Source organism: Notothenia rossii (assembly GCF_949606895.1).
Source record: "Notothenia rossii genome assembly, chromosome: 6".
Taxonomy (NCBI): Eukaryota; Metazoa; Chordata; class Actinopteri; order Perciformes; family Nototheniidae; genus Notothenia; species Notothenia rossii.
Window position 1 is genome coordinate 8,941,690 of NC_136909.1, and position 24,427 is coordinate 8,966,116.

General features: G+C 41.2%; 1 protein-coding gene and 1 long non-coding RNA gene across 2 annotated transcripts in view; both read left to right on the forward strand.

The window, feature by feature from the left end:
- The window catches only part of LOC307043120 (uncharacterized protein), a 30,812-nt gene extending 13,341 nt beyond the window's left edge, over positions 1 to 17,471 (forward strand). The window contains exon 2 of the mRNA XM_079687366.1: positions 12,997 to 17,471. Within this exon, the coding sequence (XP_079543492.1) occupies positions 12,997 to 14,270 (1,274 nt within the window). The 3' untranslated portion in view covers positions 14,271 to 17,471. The remainder of the gene's footprint in view (positions 1 to 12,996) is intronic.
- A 1,516-nt stretch (positions 17,472 to 18,987) lies between these two features.
- Positions 18,988 to 22,080, forward strand: LOC307044821. The gene is made up of 3 exons (XR_013809698.1): positions 18,988 to 19,075; positions 20,219 to 20,298; positions 20,834 to 22,080. It is a non-coding gene; the product is annotated as an uncharacterized lncRNA (long non-coding RNA).
- The last annotated feature ends 2,347 nt before the right edge of the window (positions 22,081 to 24,427 follow it).

Sequence of the window (24,427 nt, forward strand, 5' to 3'; positions counted from 1 at the left end):
TGTTTTCTTAAAGGTTGTATCTTCCTGGTCGAATGCACTTATTGTAAGTCGCTTTGGATAAAAGCGCAGCTAAATGCAATGTAATGTAATGTAATGTAAAATGCAATGTAATGTAATAAATAAATCACAATTATTGTAGTTATTTTTACCTCCCGTATTGCTTTCAACCTACCAGCTTTTATGGTGTTGTTACGTCACTAACTGTAAGCTTGTCACATACAGTCTATGGTCACTCAGAGTAACCTACAGTTAATTTAGCTGCTGGAGAAGAAAGATCAGGGGGGGATGGGGGAGAGAGCTGCCGTTTCATTCACACTGTTTAAAAAATGGTAACAACGGACTATTTTTCTTAGCGGATGCATGTCAATTTAAATCAATACATACAACTATTTTTTAAATCAATAAAAACATTTTCTAAATCAATAAAAGCATTTAAATTAATATTGGGAGTCATGTCGTTAATTTGTTGAGAATGTGGCCATGTAATAAGCGGGATAATTTGCAGCGACTTGTTCCTTATGAGGAAAATAACACCCGTCATGCAGACCAAGATCGTTAATAACGTTTTAATGAAGTTGAATACAGTATATTCATATGTGTCAGTGATTTCATGTCAATTCGGCGAACATAAACATAAATGATCGTGGTGAAGATGATGATTAAATTAGGATTAAAAATCGAGAGCCGGGCTGCATTTCCTCCCGTTCGTTTTTTTCGACTAAACAACATTATTTTGTTAAATAACAACATGGTGATGTTTTGTAAATGATTACATGTCTCTTATTTAGCACAGAGTATGATATCCGTGACATATGGATCTTAACAAATTTCCGCTGTACATCCAGCGTACTGTATCTGACTTTATTTCACATGAGCTCCAGTGTGGAACCCCACTGCACCCTTGGTGGATCAATGATCCATTGCAGCTGGCTTCATTATAATTACATTTATCTATCACGGGGGCGGTCTCAAGTCAAGCTGGAGGTTTTCCCTTGAGCGAGGGCTGATCACGTACCAATCACGGCCCTCGCGTTTCAAACTGTCTGAAATGAATCGCTACATCTGTAGCAATTACTTCAGGAATTGCATTCTCTAGTTTGGATACATTGTTGAGTTATGAGCATTTCTATCTAAGCCCCGCCTTTTTGCGAACACGTTTAGATTAATGACGGCCATATTTATCGACTGAACATGCTCATTTCCTACGGTAATGTGTCTGACCCTCCACCGATGCTGTATATTAAGTTTGGTGTTTCAAACAAAAGAAAATGAAATTTAAGTTAATATTTCACTATTTTTAACATTATGCTCATTTAAATCAAATCAAAGTAGGCGGAGCTTAGGAGTTCAAGGAGATAATATGTAGAGCAGGTCCACCCAAATAAGTGTGCAAGATTTCAGGTCTTTCGGAGTTACGGTGCAACTTTGTACATCTTTCCAAAAATGGAAATGGCCATAGGGTGGCGCTAGAGAGAATGTTGGACTATTTAAACACATTGACTCCAGAATGTTGAATTTTTCAAAGATCCTGGATTCGGTGCAAAATTATACAACTTTTGAAGCATCCTAAAGCCCTTAAAAACAGGACGAAAGCTCAGTATAATAATAATTAAAACTGCGGTCACAGACATGCACGCAGTTGTGGATGGGCCTTCGCGTCCGTGCGCCTGTCGGGGAGGTTTGGCGGTCGTCCCGGTGTCAAGCAGACGCGCGCGAGTCCTTTCTATGATTTTCGCGTCCCAGACTCCCAGGCCCTCCGGCAGCGACCCGGAAACGGATGTCGGCGCCGTCTCGAAGGAAAACACATTTCTCTAAAGGCTCGTCGAGGATCGATTATTGATGAGGCTGTCTGGAGCAGCCGTAACCGAGGATACACTGATTTAGAGGAGAGAGGAGTCTCTCTGGAGGAGCTATAACCGAGGGATGTATCCCCCGGAGTCGATTTCAGCCAACAGTGATGTTTAAAAGAGGCGTGACGCATGGCTGGACTTATGTCAACGAAGCACAGCTCTGCAAACTGTTCCCGTTGTGATTATAAGTTATTTAAGATGATCAAATGTGCATCAGACTTTCTGCCCTTTACCGTTTGTTTACTCACTAATCACATCCCCCTGGATTTTAGTCTACTTTTTTTTTTTAATACAACTGCTTTCATTCATACGCGATGTTTACAGTGAGAACAGCAATAATATATGTAACAGGCCTACATTACACACTTTATTTGTATGCTAGATATATACAAGTAAACAGTAGAGATTTTTCATGAAACCATATAGTGCTTCACATAATAAAATATACAAGGGCTGTAGCCTGATATACATTATATGCTTTAGGAGCTGTATGTGTGTGTTGTACAGTGAGTAGGTGTGTGTTGTGGAGTGTATAGGTGTATGTTATAATTGAATTTGCCGCCAGCAGAGGCGGTGTGTGTGTGTGTGTGTGTGTGTGTGTGTGTGTGTGTGTGTGTGTGTGTGTGTGTGTGTGTGTGTGTGTGTGTGTGTGTGTGTGTGTGTGTGTGTGTGTGTGTGTGTGTGTGTGTGTGTGTGTGTGTGTGTGTGTGTGTGTGTGTGTGTGTGTGTGTGTGTGTGTGTGTGTGTGTGTGTGTGTGTGTGTGTGTGTGTGTGTGTGTGTGTGTGTGTGTGTGTGTGTGTGTGTGTGTGTGTGTGTGTGTGTGTGTGTGTGTGTGTGTGTGTGTGTGTGTGTGTGTGTGTGTGTGTGTGTGTGTGTGTGTGTGTGTGTGTGGATGTGCCAGGCAGACAGGCAGGTATCAGTAGCTTATCTGATATATAAATGGTCAACATTTTTACTTTTTAGCCTACGAGCTCCCCGTTCGAGCGAACGACTATTCCTTTGCAAAGTAGCATCCCATTGGATATGCGCTGAAGTTGTCCTGGATTAGAATTTTTTTCAATCATTTTCCTTTGAGGAAATAGCAAACATGTGCTTAATATGCACGAAAAAACGCAGGCCACGGCCACATTCGTCATTTGTTGCGACAGTTCATACTCACCCTCAGAGTATGTCTAAAAAAATAAAATACATTTCGTCCATCCTTTCTTGAGTTATACATTTGTCGTGTTTTTGGCGCCCCCTATTGTCCAAAAAGAAAATACCTTTGTGTGCCTATTCCCCAATACAGATTGAACCTATCCACCAGAATGTGTGTTATTTTTGATACATTGTTGATGAGTTATGAGCATTTCTTTCTAAGCCCCACCTTTTTGCAAACACGTTTAGAATAATGACGGCCATATTTATCAACTGAACATGGCCATTTCCTTCGGTAATGTGTTTGACACTCCACCGATGCTGTATACTAAGTTTGGAGTTGAAACACAACAATTTTAAATGTAAGTTAATATTTCACGGTTTTTAACATTATGCTAATTAAAGCTAAATCAAGTAGGCGACGCCTCGGGGTTCAAGGACATAATATGTAGAGTAGGTCCACCTGAGTAAGTGTGCAAAATTTCAGGTCAATTTTACGGTGCGACTTTGTAAATGTTTCCAAAAATGGAAATGAAGTAGTTCGGATTAATTTGTGACATGTAAATCGTCAAAAATTGTACATTCTCCGTTAGCTTACGAGCTCCCCGTTTGAGCTAGCAACTATTTTCTTCGCAATTTAGCATCATATTGCATAGGGGCTGAACTTGTCCTGGATTGGATTTTTTCCGATCATGTCCCTAGGAGGAGTAGGAAAAAATGTGCTTAAAATGCATGAAAAACGCACATTTGTGAAAATGACCGACTTTCGGGGGGGCCGGGCTAAAGAAAGCCAATTTGAAATATGTCCAGATTATTAAGAGCAATGCATATACAGCGTCTCGTGAATTTCGGAAAAACTGTATGTAGTTTGGATTAATTTGTGACATGTAAATCGTCAAAAACTGGGTATTCGCTGTAAGCTTACGACCGCCACGATTAAGCTATCAAAAATGTGATCTCAATTAAGCATCATATTGGATAGGGGCTGAACTTGTCCTGGATTGGAATTTTTCCGATCATTCCCCTAGGAGGAGTACGGAAATATGTCCTTAAAATGCATGAAAAACGCACATTTTCAAAATTGCCAACTTTGTCGGGGGCGGGGCTAATGGAAGCAAATTCAAAATATGTTCGCTATTCCATGACGATTGTCTGTGCCAAAATTCGTGAAGATCTGAGAAACTGTATGTGACTACCACACAATAGGAAGCGCTAGTGAGCAGTTTTTTTATTTTATTTCGTTTTTCTTTTACATTCGCGAAAAGATTGTGGGCTTTGACGTGTGTCCCAAGTTTTGCGTCCGAAGCTCATTTTATGCTATCGCAATGTAAAAAATTGTTATAGGCCACGCCCACATTCTGCATTTGTTTCGACACTTTAAATCTCAGTTCATAGTCACCCCCAGAGTATGTCTAAAAAAAGTTTGTTTTATTTCGGCCATCCGTTCTTGATTTATAAATTGGTGGTGTTTTTGACGCCCCCCTCCAAAATGAAAATGCTTTGGTGTGCCTATTCCCCAACACAGATTGAAATTATCCACCAAAATCTGTGGTGAATGGATTCATTGTTGATGAGTTATGAGCATTTCTTTCTAAGCCACACCTTTTTGCTAATACGTTTTGATTAACGGTGGCCATATTTATTACCTGAACATGCTCATTTCATATGTTAATGTGTGTGACCCTCCACCGATGCTGTATACTAAGATTGGTGTTGATAAAACCAAAATCGAAATTTAGGATAATATTTCACTGTTTTTAACATTATGCTAATTAAAAAAAAAATCAAAGTAGGTGGAGCTTAGGGGTTCAAGAGGACTTTATGTAGAGCAGGTCCACCCGGATAAGTGTGCAAACTTTCAGGTCCATCCGACTTACGGTGCAAGCATGGTGGAGTTTTTTAACCCATCGACTCCAGAATGTCGAATTTTTCACCGGTCCTGCCATCCGGGCAAAATTTCGCTGCATGAATGGCCTCGTAAAGCCCTCAAATTCAGGATTTAACAGCAGAGGAATAATAATAAGAATCGTGCGAATAACAATAGGTCTTCGCACACTTCGTGCTCAGGCCCTAATAAGGATACGTAGGATCACAATAGGTTCCTCGCACTTCGTGCTAGGACGCCGTTGGATCCTAGCGCTCCGTGCTCGGGCCCTAATAAATGCTTTTATATATTTATATTATATATGACTCTTTAGAGTTTCTGTTATTATTAACACTGCTGCTTTAGTTGTTCTGATTGCTAAAATCCTCTGTTATTCCTAATTTTAAAGCCGATATTCCGTGGGGTCGGGGGCTCGGATCCTTGTCACCTTTTTCATACCTGATGAGTTTGCATCTCTGACTTCAGTTGCTTTAGCGTGTAGAAGCTAGTACGCCTACTATTTGATTTGTTAGGCACAACATGTTTCATATGCTTGCTGGCCTTATTTTCCTGTTCCATGTTAAAATAAAAAAATGTCAGTGGTACCGCTGAGAAAGATTAATTTCTTTCGGTCATGGAAAATTAGGTAAAGATCATGGAGAAGTCATTGAAAATCATTGGTGAAAAAGTGTATGAACCCTGAAATATATTTATAAAAATAGTAGGGCTGTCAAGTTAACGTGTTAATAACGCCACTAATTATTTTAACGCGATTAACGCATGTGTATTTTTTGTCCTCGGCCGCCCCGTAGTTTCAGAGAGCATCGAGTTTAAAATACCATCTACAAGCTGATGCTGACAGCCCCGCTCCTGCCGCCCGCTTGCGGCAGACCACACTTCCATGCTCACCGGCAGGCACCGACTGGCCATCGGGAGGACCGGGAGGGTGTGTGTATGTGTGGCGCAAGCGAGCGAGAGAGAGAACGGGCACACCTTACGTGTATTTTTGTTGTTAGCATCTGGTGCTAGCTAGCTGCGCTAACGGATATAAGGAGCTGTTTAAATAAAAACAGAGGAGCGACATTTCGCCGACAACTGCACCGAGCACTTGACTTTATGCAGGTAGCCAGTTGATTTAAATGTGACATAAATTGACAATGTTTTCAGGGCTCAACATTATAAATGGCCCGCTGGCCCGGAAGCACTATTTAGACACCCCGGGCCTGCATAACGTACTTTCCACTAGCCCGCTCGGGCCACTAAAAATATTGTTTAAAAAAAAAAAATTGTCCTGTGGTATTGGTATTTTGACTAGCAATTTTGTTAAATTGTTTCGCTTATCAACGCTACAACATAGCGTCCCGTGAGTTGTTGTTGGGTGAAAAGCAAACAGCTGTTTGCTGCGGAGCGCAGCGCGAGCAGGCTCCCGTGAGCGGGAGCGCAGCGCGAGCAGGCTCCCGTGAGCGGGAGCGCAGCGCGAGCAGGCTCCCGTGAGCGGGAGCGCAGCGCGAGCAGGCTCCCGTGAGCGGGAGCGCAGCGCGAGCAGGCTCCCGTGAGCGGGAGCGCAGCGCGAGCAGGCTCCCGTGAGCGGGAGCGGAGCGCAGCGCGAGCAGGCTCCCGTGAGCGGGAGCGGAGCGCAGCGCGAGCAGGCTCCCGTGAGCGGGAGCGGAGCGCAGCGCGAGCAGGCTCCCGTGAGCGGGAGCGGAGCGCAGCGCGAGCAGGCTCCCGTGAGCGGGAGCGGAGCGCAGCGCGAGCAGGCTCCCGTGAGCGGGAGCGGAGCGCAGCGCGAGCAGGCTCCCGTGAGCGGGAGCGCGCTCCTTCTTCACTACAGACTATCGCGCCACCTAACCATTCGCCTAAATGTTTTTAATACCAGCGGTAACCGGCCAAGCGCCGGGCAAAAAACAATCTTCAAATAAAAGGAGTTAAATGAGAGTAACAGGGAGTATTAGAAGAAGAGGGTGAGAAGGTTTTAGCCACCCTGTAACGCCTCCTAAAACCCTTTTTTATAATCTATCGATTAGATTTATGATTAGAAAATTATAAAAGTAGGGTAACAAAACGTGGAGATTATCCGGCTGAACAAAACGTGCATTTATCAAACAGGTTTGTATTCCACAGACCTTATTTCCAGCTATTTTCCAAAACCCTGTGGAGAAATCCCATTGCATTTTGTCGAGGGAACCAGCGGCTTACTTCCTGGTTTTAGGACGCGTCACTGCACCTCTCAATATGATGCCAATATTAACAAGTTCTTCTGTCGGCTCTGTAATCAATGCCGACCTATGCTGACAAGTAAGTGAAGAGTAGACAATATAAAGGTATTGGCTATAGGGAAATGTCCCAGCAGTTTAGGATAATGAAGGTTCTAATCTAATCTATTACATAGCCTCTATAACATTACATATCTAACTCCTAATGACAGGAAGGCAGAAAGCGCATTATACAAATAATAATACTCATAATAATAGCAGATTTTTTTTAACAATGACCACAATATCATTATTTTAATAAACCAAATATGGTCAATTGAGGAAAATGAGGAAGAACTGATGATGTAGTAATGTAGTTAGTGCATAAATTACTATTGCAACAAATGTGTTAATTTTTTTCATTATAAGTCGATTTTTTTTTTGGGCGAATGCTCCGGGCCAGTGGTTACAATGGTGGGGCCAGTGATAATACAATTCCACCGGCCCGGATGGCCAGTGGCATTTTACCCTTAATGTCTACCCCTGGTTGTTTTAATGTGCTTCTTTATTCACCTTTTATTTTTAAATGTGTAAAAAGGAAATAAAAAACAATACTTTGGATTAATTCAAATTGCGGGAGAATAATTCATAAAAAAATCAATGAATAAATATGTTCAATAATACATTTAAAAAAAAAACTAAAATGTTACTTGATAAATAATAGGGGAACTAGTACACAGGTCATAAAGTAATTAAAACATTAATATAAATGAACATGTATTTATAATATATTCTTTATATATATGTGGGGGAAACTTCTGAAGCAATTGGAGACGGGACTCAGAGAGACACAAGGAGGAGAGCTGGAGGTTTGATGGCAAACACTGACAGTTTATTTGGAGCTTCGGTCGGAGAATTCACAAGACATGTCACGGGCCACGATCTGACCACACGGTTGAGATGCCAAACCAATTCTGAAGAACTCTTCTGTAGTTCCAGGTTTTAACTAGTTCGGAGTGTAATAATCAACATTCTTTATCGGCGAGACTAAACAAATACAGACCCTGAATCTAACTAGAGCTCTCGTACATAGAAAATAATGTGTGCCAGGGAATCTAGGTTCCAGATAAAAGAAAGGCCTCTAGATGTCCCTGAATAATAAACTATCTCATGTCAGCTTGTGCTCGGTGATAAGCTGGCAACAACAATGCGCCAAGCTGCCCCTCATCGTAGAACTATGCCATGGGAAAAGAGACAGTGAGAAGAGAAAACGATTAACTTTGTCGAAGGTTGAATACCTAAGCAAATTATTCCCTAACAATATATATATATATATATTAGTGGTGGGCATAGATTAATTTTTTTAATCTAGATTAATCTCACTGTATTCTTGGAATTAATCTAGATTAATCTAGATTAAAATGGCTCATTTGAATTCTGCCGAAGGCATTCAGAATATGTGTGCTACCCAAATAATGACTAAAAGTAAGTCTTTGAGAACGGGTTTCTCAAGCCAGGTGGTGCATTAGACCAGGGGCTCATCTCCAGTTTCCAAAATGCATCACAAACTGACAAAGACAGACAAAGTAAATTAGAATAATTTCACTACTAGTAGTAAACAACTAGCAATTATCAAGAAGCAAACATAACGTGGTGGTAATTAAAAGGCTACAAAATTAAATTATGTAATTTAAAATGACATAACGTAGCATACCTTAAGCGAAGGAGTGAAGTTCCCAGCTAGCATCGATGAGGTGTACTGTAACGCCAAGGTAGTTGTCGTTGTTAACGGACGTCCAATGGTCCCCAGTCAGTGCTACAGACCTCGCCTCTACCATCTTCTCAACTTTCGTAGCTTTCTCTTCTGCGTGCTGGTCATTTATTCTCCTCATGATAGTTCGCCTCGCAGGTAGTTTGTAAGATGGGTCACCTGTGGCCGCCTGGAGAACAAGCTCGAGCCCGTCATCTTCAACCACGCTAATGGGCCTGCAGCTGGTGGCAATCCACTGAGCGAGGAGACTAGTTAGCTTGGCTGATAGAGCTGTGCTGACGGGCTTGCCTCGGTTGCACTCAAACATAGGAGTCTTCCCCCGCGCTACATCAGTGCTCGGCCCGGCATCTTCCGCATTAGCTAAGGGATGCTTTGCGTTTAGGTGGTACTTGAGACTGGATGAACTCCTACAGTAAACTAATTCCGCATTGCACAAGGTGCAAACAACCTTATTTTTGTCGAGGTTTCCATCGGGAAGCTTCTTAAAAATAAATTTCCCCTGAAGCAAACCCCGCGGCTTCATTCCTGCTGTATCCATGTTAGCATGTCACGTTTAATGTGGCTGATTTGACCGGGGTCAGATCCATAGACAGTAGAAGAAACACAGGTCAAAGACTCGATCTCGCCCCCTACAGTGCAATTCGGCTAGGTATACATCCGCGCTAAATTATCAAGGTGAAAGTCATCATCGCTTGCGTAGTATAGACCCAGCTCCCAACCCAACTTTGAGAATAGATTAACGGCGATATTTTTTTTTATCGTCGACAAGAGTCTCACGTTAACGCAGCACATTAACGCCGATAACGGCCCACCACTAATATATATATATATATATATGTGGGGCAAAAAAGTATTTAGTCAGCCACCAATTGTGCAAGTTCTCCCACTTAAAAAGATGAGAGGCCTGTAATTTTCATCCTAGGTATACCTCAACTATGAGAGACAAAATGAGAAAAAAAATCTAGAAAATCACATTGTCTGATTTTAAAAGAATTTATTTGCAAATTATGGTGGAAAATAAGTATTTGGTCAATAACAAAAGTTAATCTCAATACTTTGTTATATACCCTTTGTTGGCAATGACAGAGATCAAATGTTTTCTGTAAGTCTTCACAAGGTTTTCACACACTGTTGCTGGTATTTTGGCCCATTCCTCCATGCAGATCTCCTCTAGAGCAGTGATGTTTTGGGGCTGTCGCTGGGCAACACGGACTTTCAACTCCATCCAAAGATTTTCTATGGGGTTTAGATCTGGAGACTGGCTAGGCCACTCCAGGAACTTGAAATGCTTCTTACGAAGCCACTCCTTCGTTGCCCGGGCGGTGTGTTTGGGATCATTGTCATGCTGAAAGACCCAGCGACGTTTCATCTTCAATGCCCTTGCTGATGGAAGGAGGTTGTCACTCAAAATCTCACGATACATGGCCCCATTCATTCTTTCCTTTACACGGATCAGTCGTCCTGGTCCCTTTGCAGAAAAACAGCCCCAAAGCATGATGTTTCCCCCCCCATGTTTCACAGTAGGTATGGTGTTCTTTGGATGCAACTCAGCATTCTTTCTCCTCCAAACACGTCTAGTTGAGTTTTTACCAAAAAGTTCTATTTTGGTTTCATCTGACCATATGACATTCTCCCAATCCTCTTCTGGATCATCTAAATGCTCTCTAGCAAACTTCAGACGGGCCTGGACATGTACTGGCTTAAGCAGGGGGACACGTCTGGCACTGCAGGAATTGAGTCCCTGGCGGTGTAGTGTGTTACTGATGGTAGCCTTTGTTACTTTGGTCCCAGCTCTCTGCAGTTCATTGACTAGTTCCCCCCTGTGGTTCTGGGATTTTTGCTCACCGTTCTGGGTGAGATCTTGCGTGGAGCCCCAGATCGACAGAGATTATCAGTGGTCTTGTATGTCTTCCATTTTCTAATAATTGCTCCCACAGTTGATTTCTTCACACCAAGCTGCTTACCTATTGCAGATTCAGTCTTCCCAGCCTGGTGCAGGTCTACATTTTTTTTTCTGTTGTCCTTTGACAGCTCTTTGGTCTTGGCCATAGTGGAGTTTGGAGCGTGACTGTTTGAAGTTGTGGACAGGTGTCTTTTATACTGATAACGAGTTCAAACGGGTGCCATTAATACAGTTAACAAGCGGAGGACAGAGGAGGCTCTTAAAGAAGAAGTTACAGGTCTGTGAGAGCCAGAAATCTTGTTTGTTTGTTAATGACCAAATACTTATTTTCCACCATAATTTGCAAATAAATTCTTTAAAAATCAGACAATGTGATTTTCTGGATTTTTTTTCTTCTCATTTTGTCTCTCATAGTTAAGGTTTACCTAGGATGAAAATTACAGGCCTCTCTCATCTTTTTAAGTGGGAGAACTTGCACAATTGGTGGCTGACTAAATACTTTTTTGCCCCACTGTCTATACATATATGCAGAATATATATTTTGGGAGAGATATACACTAGTATTAGACGCAGTCAAAACTTTGGACAAATCTTCTCTTTTTTATTTTTTTTAATTGGTTCTATATTGTAGATTTATACTGAAGACATCAAAACTATAAAAGAACACATGAAATTGTCTAGTAAACAAAAAAGTGTTAAAAAAAACAGAATATGATTTATATTTTGCTGGCTACTGCAGAATGCTGTGGTAGCCTTGCTGGTTCAGTGTGCCTTGAATTCTGAATAAATCGCCAACAGTGACACCAGCAAAGCTCCCCCCCCCCACAATCTCACTTCCTCCTCTATGCTTCACGGTGGGAACCACTCGTGCAGAAACCATCCGCTCACCTTCTCTGCGTCTCACAAAGACACAGAGGTTGGAACCAAAAATCTCTCATTTGGACCGATCAGACCAAAGTACAGATTTCCACTGTCTAATATCCAATCCTTGTGTTTCTTGGCCCAAAACATTCTCTTCTTCTTGTTGTTCATCCGCAGTAGTGGATCTTTGCAGCAATTGGACCATGAAGGCTTGATTCACGCAGTCTCCTCTGAACAGTGGATGTTAAGATTGTCTGCTCCTTGAGCTCTGTGATAATTGATGTGGACTCTAATCTGAGGTGCTTTTATTTGCGGTTTCTGATGCTGGTACCTCTTGTGTATTTATCCTCTGCAGCAGAGGTAACTCTTGCTCTTCCTTTCCCGGGGGGTTCCTCATGAGAGCCAGTTTCATCATAGCGTTCGTTGGTTTTTGCGACTGCACTTGAGAATACATTCAAGGTTCTTGACATTTTCTGGATCGACTGGCCTTCATTTATTAAATTGATGATGGACGGCCGTTTCTCTTTACTGATTTGAGTGGTTCTTGCCACAATATGGATTACAACAGCAGTCAAATAGGGATTTCCACTGTGTACTAAGTCTACCTCTGCACAACACAACTGATGGTCTCAAACACATTAAGAAGGCAAGTAATTCCACAAATTGACTCTTGACAAGACACACGTGTTAATTGAAAACCTTTCCAGGTGACGACCTCATGAAGCAAACTGAGAGAAGCTAAGAGTTTGCAAAGCTGTCATTAAGGCAGAAGGGGGCTACTTTGAAGAATCTAGAATAAAAATCATATTCTTGATTTTTTTTAACACGTTTTTATTAACTAGATAATTCCATATGTGTTCTTTCATAGTTTTGATGTCTTCAGTATTAATCTACAAAGTAGAAACAAATTAAAATCAACAAACCATTGAATGAGAAGGTGTCCAAACTTTTGACTGGTACTGTATATAAAAAACACATATTTTAATATTTAGCAGGTTCCCTTATCTATAATCACTTATACAAGTGCTACTTTAAACATGTACATCAGTAAAATGCTGCATACAAAATAATCAAACATCATAAATTAAACACTGACAGGGAACATTTTACTGCACCATCATTACTTTTACATAAGAAGGTGCCGTAAAATGTTTGGATAATACTTATATACTTTTACTTAAATGAGGTTTGATTGCAGGATTTTAATTTGTAAAAGAGTATTTTCATTCTATACTGTAGGCGTAGTGTATCTGTGAACGATCCCAAATAAAATTCATTGTTTACATTGGGGCTAGTGCTAAACCAGAAGAAAAAACCCTTTTTAATTTTTAACTGGAAGTGGAAAGGGGCTGGGCTACATAAGGTGAATTGAGCCAACAAAATTAGACATGTTTTGTGTTTTTCCTGTTCCCTGCAGACGTCCAGCAGCTGGTGGTGGTTAAAGAAGAGCTTCTCCATGACCAGCAGGCGTGGAGCACCAGTCTGGACCAGGAGGACCCAGACCCCCCCCCACACATTAAGCAGGAACAGGAGGAACTCAAGATCAGTCAGGAGGGAGAGCAGCTTCAGGACCAGGAGGAGGCTGATACCACCAAGTCCACTTTCACTCCTGACCCTGTGAAGAGTGAAGATGATAAAGAGAAACCTCAGTCCCCACGGCCTCATCAAAGACAAACTGAACACATGGAAACAGAAGCTGATGGAGATGACTGTCGAGGACCAGAACCAGCCAGTAACTCAGATCAAGAGAGCAGTTTACAACCAAAGACTGAGGGCGACACTGGAGACTCTTCTGAACCTGACACTGAAGACAGTGCTGATTGGAAAGAGACCAGAGAACCTGCGTCAGGCTCAAACTCAATGAAAAATAGACATGAATCTGTCAGTGATCAACGACGTAGTGCTGAAAAGCAACAATTCGGATGCTCTGTTTGTACGAAATATTTTACACAGAAAGGAGATATTGAGAAACACATGAGAATCCACACAGGAGAGAAACCACACAGCTGCTCAGTCTGTAAGAAAGCTTTTTCACAGAATATAAATTTAAAGGCACACATGAGAATCCACACAGGAGAGAAACCATACAGCTGCTCAGTCTGTAAGAAATCCTTTTCAGAGAGTGGAGGTTTAAAAAAACACATGAGAATCCACACAGGAGAGAGACCATACAGCTGCTCAGTCTGTAAGAAAGCTTTTTCACATAATCTAAATTTAAAGGCACACATGAGAATCCACACAGGAGAGAAACCATACAGCTGCTCAGTCTGTAAGAAGTCCTTTTCAGAGAGTGGAGGTTTTAAACAACACATGAGAATCCACACAGGAGAAAAACCATACAGCTGCTCAGTCTGTAAGAAAGCTTTTTTACAGAATGGACATTTAAAGACACACATGAGAGTCCACACAGGAGAGAGACCATACAGCTGCTCAGTCTGTAAGAAAGCTTTTTCGCATAATGGACATTTAAAGACACACATGAGAGTCCACACAGGAAAGGAAATATACAGCTGCAATGTTTGTGACAAAAGATTTAAACGGCGTAGTGATTTGATAAGACACAAGTGTGTTGGTCGTCATTCCTCACGGCTTAATGAAATTCAAACTGAGGATAACAGAGAGGCAGAGCATCAAATCAGCAGCTCAGCTGAACACTTGGCTACAGAAGCTGATGGAGAGGACAATGAATAAGTCTTAAATATGACAGTTCACACGTGAAAAAATCTGTCTGACTGGATAAACATTGTTGCATAACATTCATATAAGACTTAAAGGACACCTGTCATGCTATATTTAAATGATATATTGTAGGGCCATACCTATATAAGGTATATTTATACGTTTCTGTTTTCAAAATGCCAAACAGATCATGCATTTTAGCCATGCCTCATTTCGCTGTATTTGCTGTTCTCCAGCCCTGTTTTTGCAGGGGGCTGATTCTGTGAGCTGTAGCTGACCACGCCCCCCTGCAGGAGAGGGGAGCGTGCTCTGATCAAGTCAGAAGAGGGGGAGAAAAATAGATCTCTGTCTTCCGTGTTTTATTATATAGTCGTTATTCATTTGTTTTAAAGCTCAATAAATAACAAAGAAGACTTTTACTGGCACTTTTCTAATTTTGTCTGGCAGATTTAAACTTTTAACGGACATCTTGACCGGCGAAAGAAAACCTATCTGAAACTCTGCCACACGGTCCCCTCGTTCCTTGGAAGAGGCAAAGAGGTGGGTGTTTGTCATCTGCTGGTGGACTAACCGGAGAGAATTACAGTGCTTGCCTCGACGGGGAGGGATTGCATTGAATTACAGCAGCGGGAGCAAACGCTTGCCTCGGGGAGGGAGAGAAAGAGCCACAGCGGAGAATAAACAGAAAGGCAACCTTGCGCAGGAAGTCTTCTACGCTGCTTTTGTGGCAGACTATAGTGCCACTTACAGGCCTGACATATATACTACAGCGTCTCCAGCGCTTTCGAGCAGCAATGGCCGGCCGTGGCCCAACCCCACATTAACCGGATAGGTGGAGAGTTGGCCCAATAGCCGTTGCGGCACCGTCCTGACGTCAGGACAGTGTTCAAATCTGGATCAGTTTTTATCAGATCTGTTGCAGCCCCTTTTTTTAGAGATTTGGGTATGGAGGAAAATAGAGAGGGTTGTGTTTTCTGACGCTTGGTTAGTTCCCTGGAACACCGGGGACACATATTCTCCATGAACTCCATCTTTATCAACATGAGTGGACAATATGTTTAATGTTTTTGTCATACTGATTTTCTGATTTATATGTTAACAACTGACTGTTGATTAACCTTTTTATTTTTGGATTGAGGGCTCCAATTTTCCATGTAGAGATATAGGATGATTTGATTTATTGCAGGGCTCAACGCTAACTTTTAAAAGTGGTTGCCAGGTTGGCTACCAGGCATCAGCTTTTTGTTGCCAAAACTGAAAATACGGTTGCCATTTGTAGTCTCCTTATATTTTAAATAATTAAGATACTATACAGTTATACATCAACACATTTATTTGAAACTTAAGTGGTAGTAAACTTATCCAGCCTCAATTGCTGGTATACTAAATACCGGTAGGCGGTTGTTCTTCACAGATCCCTCATAAATGAAATGAGCAAGTCACTAGTTTCTTGGTCCTCCATTGTCTCCCTTTCAAATGTGGGTTTCCTTGACCTTTGTGCTGATCCCCACCATAGATCCATTGGCCCTTCAGCATTGAAGTCTTGGATTGGCCAGACTAATACATTTCTAATGTTAAATAAATGAAAACCATTCACAGTTAAGAATTAGATATTAATTATTAATGCTGTAAATTACCTTTAATATGTCTAACTATATTTAAAATGTGTTACCTTTTTATAGAAATGATTATATTTGTACGCCAATATTTTCCTATGGTAAAGTTTCGTTTAGCACTTTTATTTTGGTAGTAACAAGATCGGGACTCTTATTTTGAAGGAACTTTTACCGGAAGTGAATGGACAATGGAACAGAGCAGAATGTACATCTATTTTTTCTCCCAAGACTTTACACATTTCCTCTTTGCTTTTCGTTAGGGTTCACCTTGCGCTTTATCAGTTGAATCACTTTGAAGAGTCGTTTGAGATGTTGACGGGTTGGCCGAACTTTTTACCCCACAGTAAACAACTTAATTTGCTCCGCCATTCTTTGTAACACAAACACACGGCACACCGTGCCCACGAGTAAACGTGTATCGCTTTCTGGCTCCGTAATCACACCAATGCACGTGCAACTTAAGTATCAGGTTCCGACTGGTCACAACAATAATTAAATATCAGTCTTAATTAGGGTTGCACTATGTTGAAAAAAACTGACATTGCGATATTTTTTCCCCCTGCTATATATATTGCGTTTTTTTAAACTATATTTAACCGGATGAAGGATTTTAGTCACGGACGTCTGGATCTTAAATGGTTGACTCATCATACCTTGTTCTAACATGTCATGATAATGCATGTTGCTTACCCTCAAATAAGGGGGTTCATCTGCGAATGAAGACGAGAAGAACCGTTTTGTATCCAAAATAGTTCAAGATGGCAGATGTTGCTTTTCTTTTTGGAAGTAAATCTTCATTCTCGCCGGCATTGTCCTCCTCTGCCTCGCTCATTTTTTACCGGTGTTTTGTTGGTCTGCAAACTAGAGGGCTGGGGCCTGCTGTGATCTGATCAAGAATGATTGTGATTGGTGGTTTGCTGTGCATGCAGAGCCTGCATGTCACTCACTCAAGTTCCCCTGACATGAGAGCCGTTCAAGTTTTCCTTTTGTAGCAAGCAGCAAAAATAATTGTAACATGACGTGTTTGAGTTAATTTACCTACTTAATATCGCACGTCCTAAGAAACGAAAAAAGAAAAATTAATAAAATCGCACGTCCCTGCGATGTGAATATCGCGCTTATCGCCATGACACGATATATCGTTCAGCCCTAGTCTTAATGCAACAAATAATTTATCTATTTTGGGGTACACATTTTACCGTTTACTGTTCTTTTTTCTTTGTTAGAAACTGGTTGCAACTGATGGCAACCAAAGGCCAAGAAGTGGTTGACATTTTTTCTGAATGCCATGGCAACCTGGCAACCATTACTGTCGAGCCCTGTATTGTTCTTCATTTCTAAATGTTTTGTATCTTTGCTATCCTGTTTTACATAAATGTACCTGTTATCTGATTGTTTTTGCTTCTGTAACTGTAAAGGAATACATTTGCCTATTTTGTATCCTGATTACCTAATGTCGTTACATGTAATACGTTACTCTCTAAGCCTGATTTCACGCACCTGCAACCGATTCGCTAATAATCACAAATGTCCATTTATTTGACCCCTGGACTCGACTGTTTCTTGTTTAATAATCGTTACATCTCCTCAGGACCAAGTAATGGATCAGCTAGTCTTAGGGTGTTTCTCAATGTCGAGGACACTTCCTTGGTGGGACATGTCTTCCGAGTCAGGTCCTTCAGAGGCTAGGCAAGAATCCTTCCTAGCATTCAGAGAACGAATAATGGAACAGGCTAGCAAGTGTGCAGGTGTGCGCCTTAAATTGAGCGTGATTTGTTTGAAGACTCATAACTGATTTGCGAAGATCGAAGATGTACTTGATAATTTTACAAAATACAGTTACTCATCTCTCCAGGACAGAAACACTAAACTAACATAAAACGTTCTCCTTCTGTTTGCAGCCTTAAAAAAGTCCTGGAGGATAAGCAGCCATAAGAAAATCATAAAATCACCATCACCAATCAATAATACAATTTGTATTCATATCATACTTGAAACCTTTTTTACACATATTGGTGCACATTGTAGCATAAACCACAAATATCAGCAAAAGAGGCAAAGTCAAAACAAGGTTCATTCTAATTATTTATTTAGGTGCAAAACGCTCTAAGGTTTCATTAAAAGCTAATAGTTCGCTTCTCTGGTGTGCACCAGACGACAGTTTGTTACATTGTTTCATTGTTCAGAAGGTTCGGTTTGCGTTCACACGGGCAAAACTCAAACGGAAAATAAACTTTAAACATAAGTCATGCACATTTACTACGCCACTGAACATACTTACATTTAAATGTGTACTGCCTGGATTCAGCCATTTTCGGCCAAGATTTTGGAAAATGATCTGGGACCGTGCACAAAGCATTGTTGGGCTTTCAACACCACAGAGGATACACATGTGCATCCTCAAAATTTCCCGCAACTCAGTCCTCGGTAGAATTCCAAGGATCCTGTACATTGGAACAGTCCTTCGGCCGGATTCGATGATGTAGCACCCTTGAAATAGTGGCTCTGAAGGATCCTTCCTTGACATTGAGAAACACCCTTAGTGTCTTAATGCAAACGTTTTGTAAAGTGATGGTAGACCAAAAACGTACTGTTGTGCTCTCTGCAGGACGGCGTCTGTACTCAAAGATTGTTTATGAAATTAGAGTTTCACTCTGTTTTTGTTGTTCAAACGACGCCAACAGAGCGATACGTCTTCTTTTATGAAGGTAGATATGGTGCAAAATGCGAGAGAGCGCGTAAAACCTGATGTGAGCACTTGCAGAAAAAAAATCTGAGCTCGTGTGCATACATTTACACTTGTATAAAATATCCATGTAACTGTGAACCAAATTTGAAGTCACAGAAGGAAAAAAAATGAACTTAGTGATGAAATGTTCACTTGCAGAAAAATACATATTTTTTAAATATTTTTCCATTACAACTGCAACTTGGTTATTACAACCTCTCAAATCAGTCATTGCAACTTGACGAATCTGCTCTGTGGCATTATAAATCCACGAATCTGCGGTCTTGACTTTTGCTACACTTCTTGCGATAAATGTGTGGCAAAATTAATTTTCACCTGTAGATCAGCTGTAGATTTGGGGGGAGTCAGGGGGGTTGGAGCGAAGGGGAGGAGCTATCAGAACGACGAGGCTTGACTGCGGGGCTAACGGTTCGTGTCGCTACCAGTCCGCTGACATGGCGCGTCAATCAACGGTAAGTTTTGCCCATTACTTGCCCATTATTACTTTGAATATTATTATTGTGATTGAGGATTGAATCCGCTTTGAAGACCACCGTTTTATATCGTGCAGTTTAGCGGCAAAATAACGTCAGTTAGCCAGCTAACGCTAGCTTTGTTGAGTTTATGCTAGCTAAACAAGTAGTGGTTGTAGTCTATAGCAGTAATTAATATATTATAGCCTACTGCTTTGGCAATAACAGTGGTGTTTTTAAAGCCTTTGTAAATTATCCAGCCTATTTTCTATTTAGCTAACGTCGAAGTAGTGTATGTGAAATCAACCTCACAATAAGATGTGTGTATATTCATACTTGCCAACCTTTAGACCTCAGAAATCGGGAGCATTTCAAAATGCAAAATTGGGGGGGGGGGGGGGGGGTGCTAATGGATCGCCGTAGCTGTTAAATTAACATTAACATACTTATTGTAGTTGTAGCACTGCCTTGCGGCCTGTAGCACCGTCCTTGATGGAGCATATGTGTGGGCTGGACCTGTATTTTACAGGAAAGGAGTGAGCAGAGAGTAGAGTAGTTGTCGATTCTTGTTCTGTTTTCTGTGAATATCTGCCTCACCCTCTCAGATTTTGAGTTGTGCGCGCTACTAAAGAGACATGTTACCATGGAAACCAAACAATGGCGTAGCTTTATTAAAGTCCGAGTGGAAACAGTCGTGTGTAAATCTGATTTTGTCAGAAATCGGGAGAAATGCGGGAGAAATATGACCCCGGGAGGAAACCGGGAGAGGGCAATGAAATCGGGAGTCTCCCGCGAAAATCGGGAGGGTTGACAAGTATGTGTATATTACAATTATTAATGTCATATTTCAAGATGATTACTTGGATATTACAATATGGTTGGTTGAGCTGGAGTTCATTATTGAGCTTACTCGTTTACGTCAGTCATATCTGAAGAACAAACCCAAACCTTGTTGTTTTTATTAATTGTATTACCAAATTGATATCAAATAAACAGTAAGCATTGGTAACACAACTTCCAAAGTTACAGTAAAATAAAAAGGACCCTGACTCGGACAATACACAATCCAACATGTTCAACAGAAGATAATCAGTTATATTGTTTGTACACATGGTATTTTACATATATATCTGTTTGTTTAAGGTGTCCAGGTGATGCAGACCGGCTGGACCAGAGAGCGAGAGACAGAACTGGACTCATCACAGCAGTGAACTTCAGCACAGGTACAAATACTATTTTTTCATGCTGTACAAAGAATCAAGAAAGATATTGGTTTACATAAATGAAGTATTGACTTTAATACACTGATATACATTCCATTAAACAATACTAAATAACCTACACATCAGTGAAGTTGAGGGTTTTTTCCATGCAAAAAGTTGCATTTAGATGTTAACAAGCAATATGATTTTGTCAGCTTTCTAATTTAATGTATTGAAGGTAAAGATATTTAACACATAGTGAGAACTGCTACTATTTATCTCTCAATATTGTCTGTAAAAACGTGGTAAAAGTTATTCTTTCAGTGAGACAACAGAGCAAGCTTCTACAGTTGCACTACGTTTTGTAACAGTTAAATATTATTTTGATAATAAAATATATTTCAATGTTGATGAATTTCATACTGTTCATTCATAATCTGATTACAATTACAAAATAATTATATCTACAGCCCCTAAACACACAAACACACCGCTTTCATAAATAACACACTTGTTCTGCAATAATATGTTTTATGTTTCCTGTCATTTTTGTTAGGAAAGGACATGTCTGAAAGACATCTCCTCTTTCTCTGAGGGTCAAAAAGAACATCCAAGAGGAAAATTAAAAGCTGATTTTATGAGATTTTAAGACCAGTACAGGACATTCACTAAGAAACTACTTTTATTGTGAAAACAAAGATCTGCACACCGAATATTTTTGTAGTCTATCAGGAGCATCATTTGTTTGTGACGCTGCCTGCACCTCAGAGAAGGGGTGGTTATAGTCAGGCTTATAAAGTGTGGCGAAAAATAGTCAGCTGATGGGATGCATCTATTTCCAAATCTACACTCCATCAGCTGATTATTTCTATTTGCCTCACTTTATGAGCTTCACAACACTTGTGCCTTGTACTGCAGAGTTTGCAACGTCACAAATAAATGGGGCCAATCTTCAGTCAGATGTGAATGTGTAATCCAACATTTTCAGTAAGAATAATGGACGAAAGGAGTGCAAATACAAATACAATTTATTGAAATGTGAACCAAAAGTTAATCAAATGTTTTAAATAAAAAGCACATATGGGCAGAAGGTGTAAAGCCTATTAAATGTATAAGTAAACACATTTAGTCAAATAACGTGACAGACTAGGCCTGTGCAGTTGGTATCAGCTTTGCCCAGCATGGGCTCCTCCATCAGGCCTGGTCCTCCTAACCGAGGAAAGACCCTCAGTCCTCTCCAAACCAACAGACAGGACATCCATCACACAGAGGTTTCTCCCTGAAGTCTCTGCAGCTCTATGGATACCACACTGTCTCAATCCGTTCACACTGAATATGAGGGGGAAAAAATAATAATCAAATAATAAATGCTTTAGACCAGGGGTTTTCAAAGTGTGGGTAGGTGAGCCTCCCCTCAGAGAACATAAGAACAGCCGCGCCCCCCTTCCCAATTATTATTGCTGTTATTATTATTATTATTATTATTATTGTTGTTGTTGCTATAATGCAGGTGTATTCAATTGCATTTCAAAGAGGTCCAGTAAGAGAAAATGTAATTAAATGCTCTGTTTTCGCTGTCTACCTTCCGCCATTTGAAATTACTCCGACTGTTTCTCTCCTCTTGTCTCGTCTGTGTGTGTGTATGTTTGAATCTATCGTGCTGACTGTACCGATTTGATTGGCTGAGTAGTGTCACCTCCTTAAAACATTAAACAATAACTTTTTTAAACCTTTTTATTTTTATGTTTTAAACATATTGTATAAAACTCCCCCACTACTTGGACTATTCCTTGCACCCCTCTAGAATAAGCCTGAATGGTCTCAACTAGGCTTGGGCGGTATAATTTTTTTCATACCTTGCTGACATCATACCGTGGTATACGGTATATGACGGTATGACTTGGGTTGACTTGAGCGAGGTGGCGTTCGGCGGCAAATAGATGTTTCGAACGGTATATTATATGTTCGGTGTAAAATGCAGCCTGAGCCGGTAGACGCTCGCAAAGTGCCGCGACGTGCGCGCAAGTGCAAAACAAGGGCTGCATACATGACACATTGTGCAAATGGCACATTTTGAGATCGGATACAGGACGCGTTTGTAGATGTCCGATGTTGTTTCCATAGTGAGCTAAGTTAACAATATATCATCATACATAAACATTTTCCGGGAGTAAATACTTGACTTATTGAATAAAGTTTGCTATATTCACTAACTAGTTTGGCAATATTATTCCGTGCATGTGTTAAAAACCTTATTTCCATTTGATTCATTGGATTACTCGCGTGAATGTTTAGCACGTAAATGCTTTCGTTTTTAAAACCGTCCGACCTCGACTACAAAACCATCAACCAGTTGCATAGGATTAAAAAATGTCAACACTCACTCACCCCGTTTTAAACATTCCCAAAGAAGTGCCTCTGTCTCTCGTTGTGGTGGATGAAGTCACTGGCGACGAGTAAACCCAAAATAGTCCCAAACAGGCGCAGAGGCATTTTTCTTTTTTACTAGTTGTCCAAGTTCGGGGCCGGCAAATGCTGCCTCCATCTTGCTCAGCTCAGCTCTGTGCTGAGCTCTGAGAGCGGGAAAGACGGACTGCCCTCCCCTGCCCTCTGCTGGCGCGTGCTGTGCATTACAACCAATGTCGTCCCTGTCAAAACTCCGTGTCAGTGTAATAGAATGAAGCGCATCTGTGATTTGGCGCACAATCTGTGACGTCACGGTATTGAAAATCATACCGACAGGATTTCGAAATACCCTGGAATACCGTAATACCGTCATACCGCCCAAGCCTAGTCTCAACCATATTGCACCAGTAACGTGCACTTGTTATTATAACAAGATCGCAAGGACGCTGGTAGTAGGGGTTTCACAACTACCAATATTTACTAGTCGACACATTTTTAGAAATAGTAGACGACTAGTCGTTACGTCATAATAAAGACACACAAAGAGAGGTGTACAACTGTATTTTATATTGGAACAATGGAACTCATACAGTAACATTAAACACTGCATTTTAATTTGTGTTACATGGCTGAGTAAATAACAAACAGTAACTGGACTCACCAAAATCGACAGCAAAAAACTCTTGTTTACATAAATGCCACGTAAATCCAGTGCGCAACACTTTATTCGCTGTCCTCCACGATAATGTCCACCTTTCCATATTTTTGGTTTGGTTTGAACACCAACGCATCGACATGTGAGGGAAGGAGGCTTGACCGCTTTCGGGTGACAGTGTTGCCTGCCAGGGAAAAAACCCTCTCACTCGGGGTGCTTGTGGCTGGAATAGCCAGGTAGCTCCTCGAAAGCGGGGGAAGCGGTGCACGTTTTCTGCCCACCACTCCAGTGGATTATCCATTGTGGGGATATGCAGTGTCCGCTGGCAGTAATCCCGTAGCTCATCATCCGCATCACTGTTGACCCGTGTTTTCTTGCTGTTCGTTCGCCTCTGTTCAGTGCTGACGCCGGTCCGTTGCTCACTGGTGCTAGCATTACTGCTAGTGCTAGCTGTCGGCAGCGGGTGTCTCATCTTCAGATGGTTGCGCATAGCAGATGCATTTGTATTGTACTTCAGTACAGCTGTACACAACTGACACTTCACTGTGGAGTTGGTTACATCTTCGTTGAAGTACTGCCATACATAAGAATGTCGGACGTGTTTTGGAGCATTTTGCAGCACCTCGTTTACCTCAATTTTTTTCACGACTAGTCGACTAGGGCTTACAGCGCCGACTAGTGGTAAAGGTAGTCGACTAGTCGACTAGTAGATTAGTTGGTGAAACCCCTAGCTGGTAGCGATCGGAAAATTGAGTGTTGTTCAGTTTGTGTGTTGTGGAACATGCGTGTCCGTGCATGAAAATATACCACACACCCAATTACAATTGCATGTTCAATTCACTACCCTGGAAGTTAATACAGTTGTTAAAGTTGGAACAGCCTGTGGACAGCCATTCTTCCTTGCATGTCAGTCGCCGACAGCCTCTTACAGAGGACAGGCACATCAAGCTGCAGCACGACCCGTATATATCCGCACGCCGTGTTTTCAAGACATATTTTTTTTAACATTTTCAACATGGTGGATAAATCCTTATATGCTCCCGGTAACACACTGAACGTCAACTTTGCCTCCTTCTTACACTCACCCCT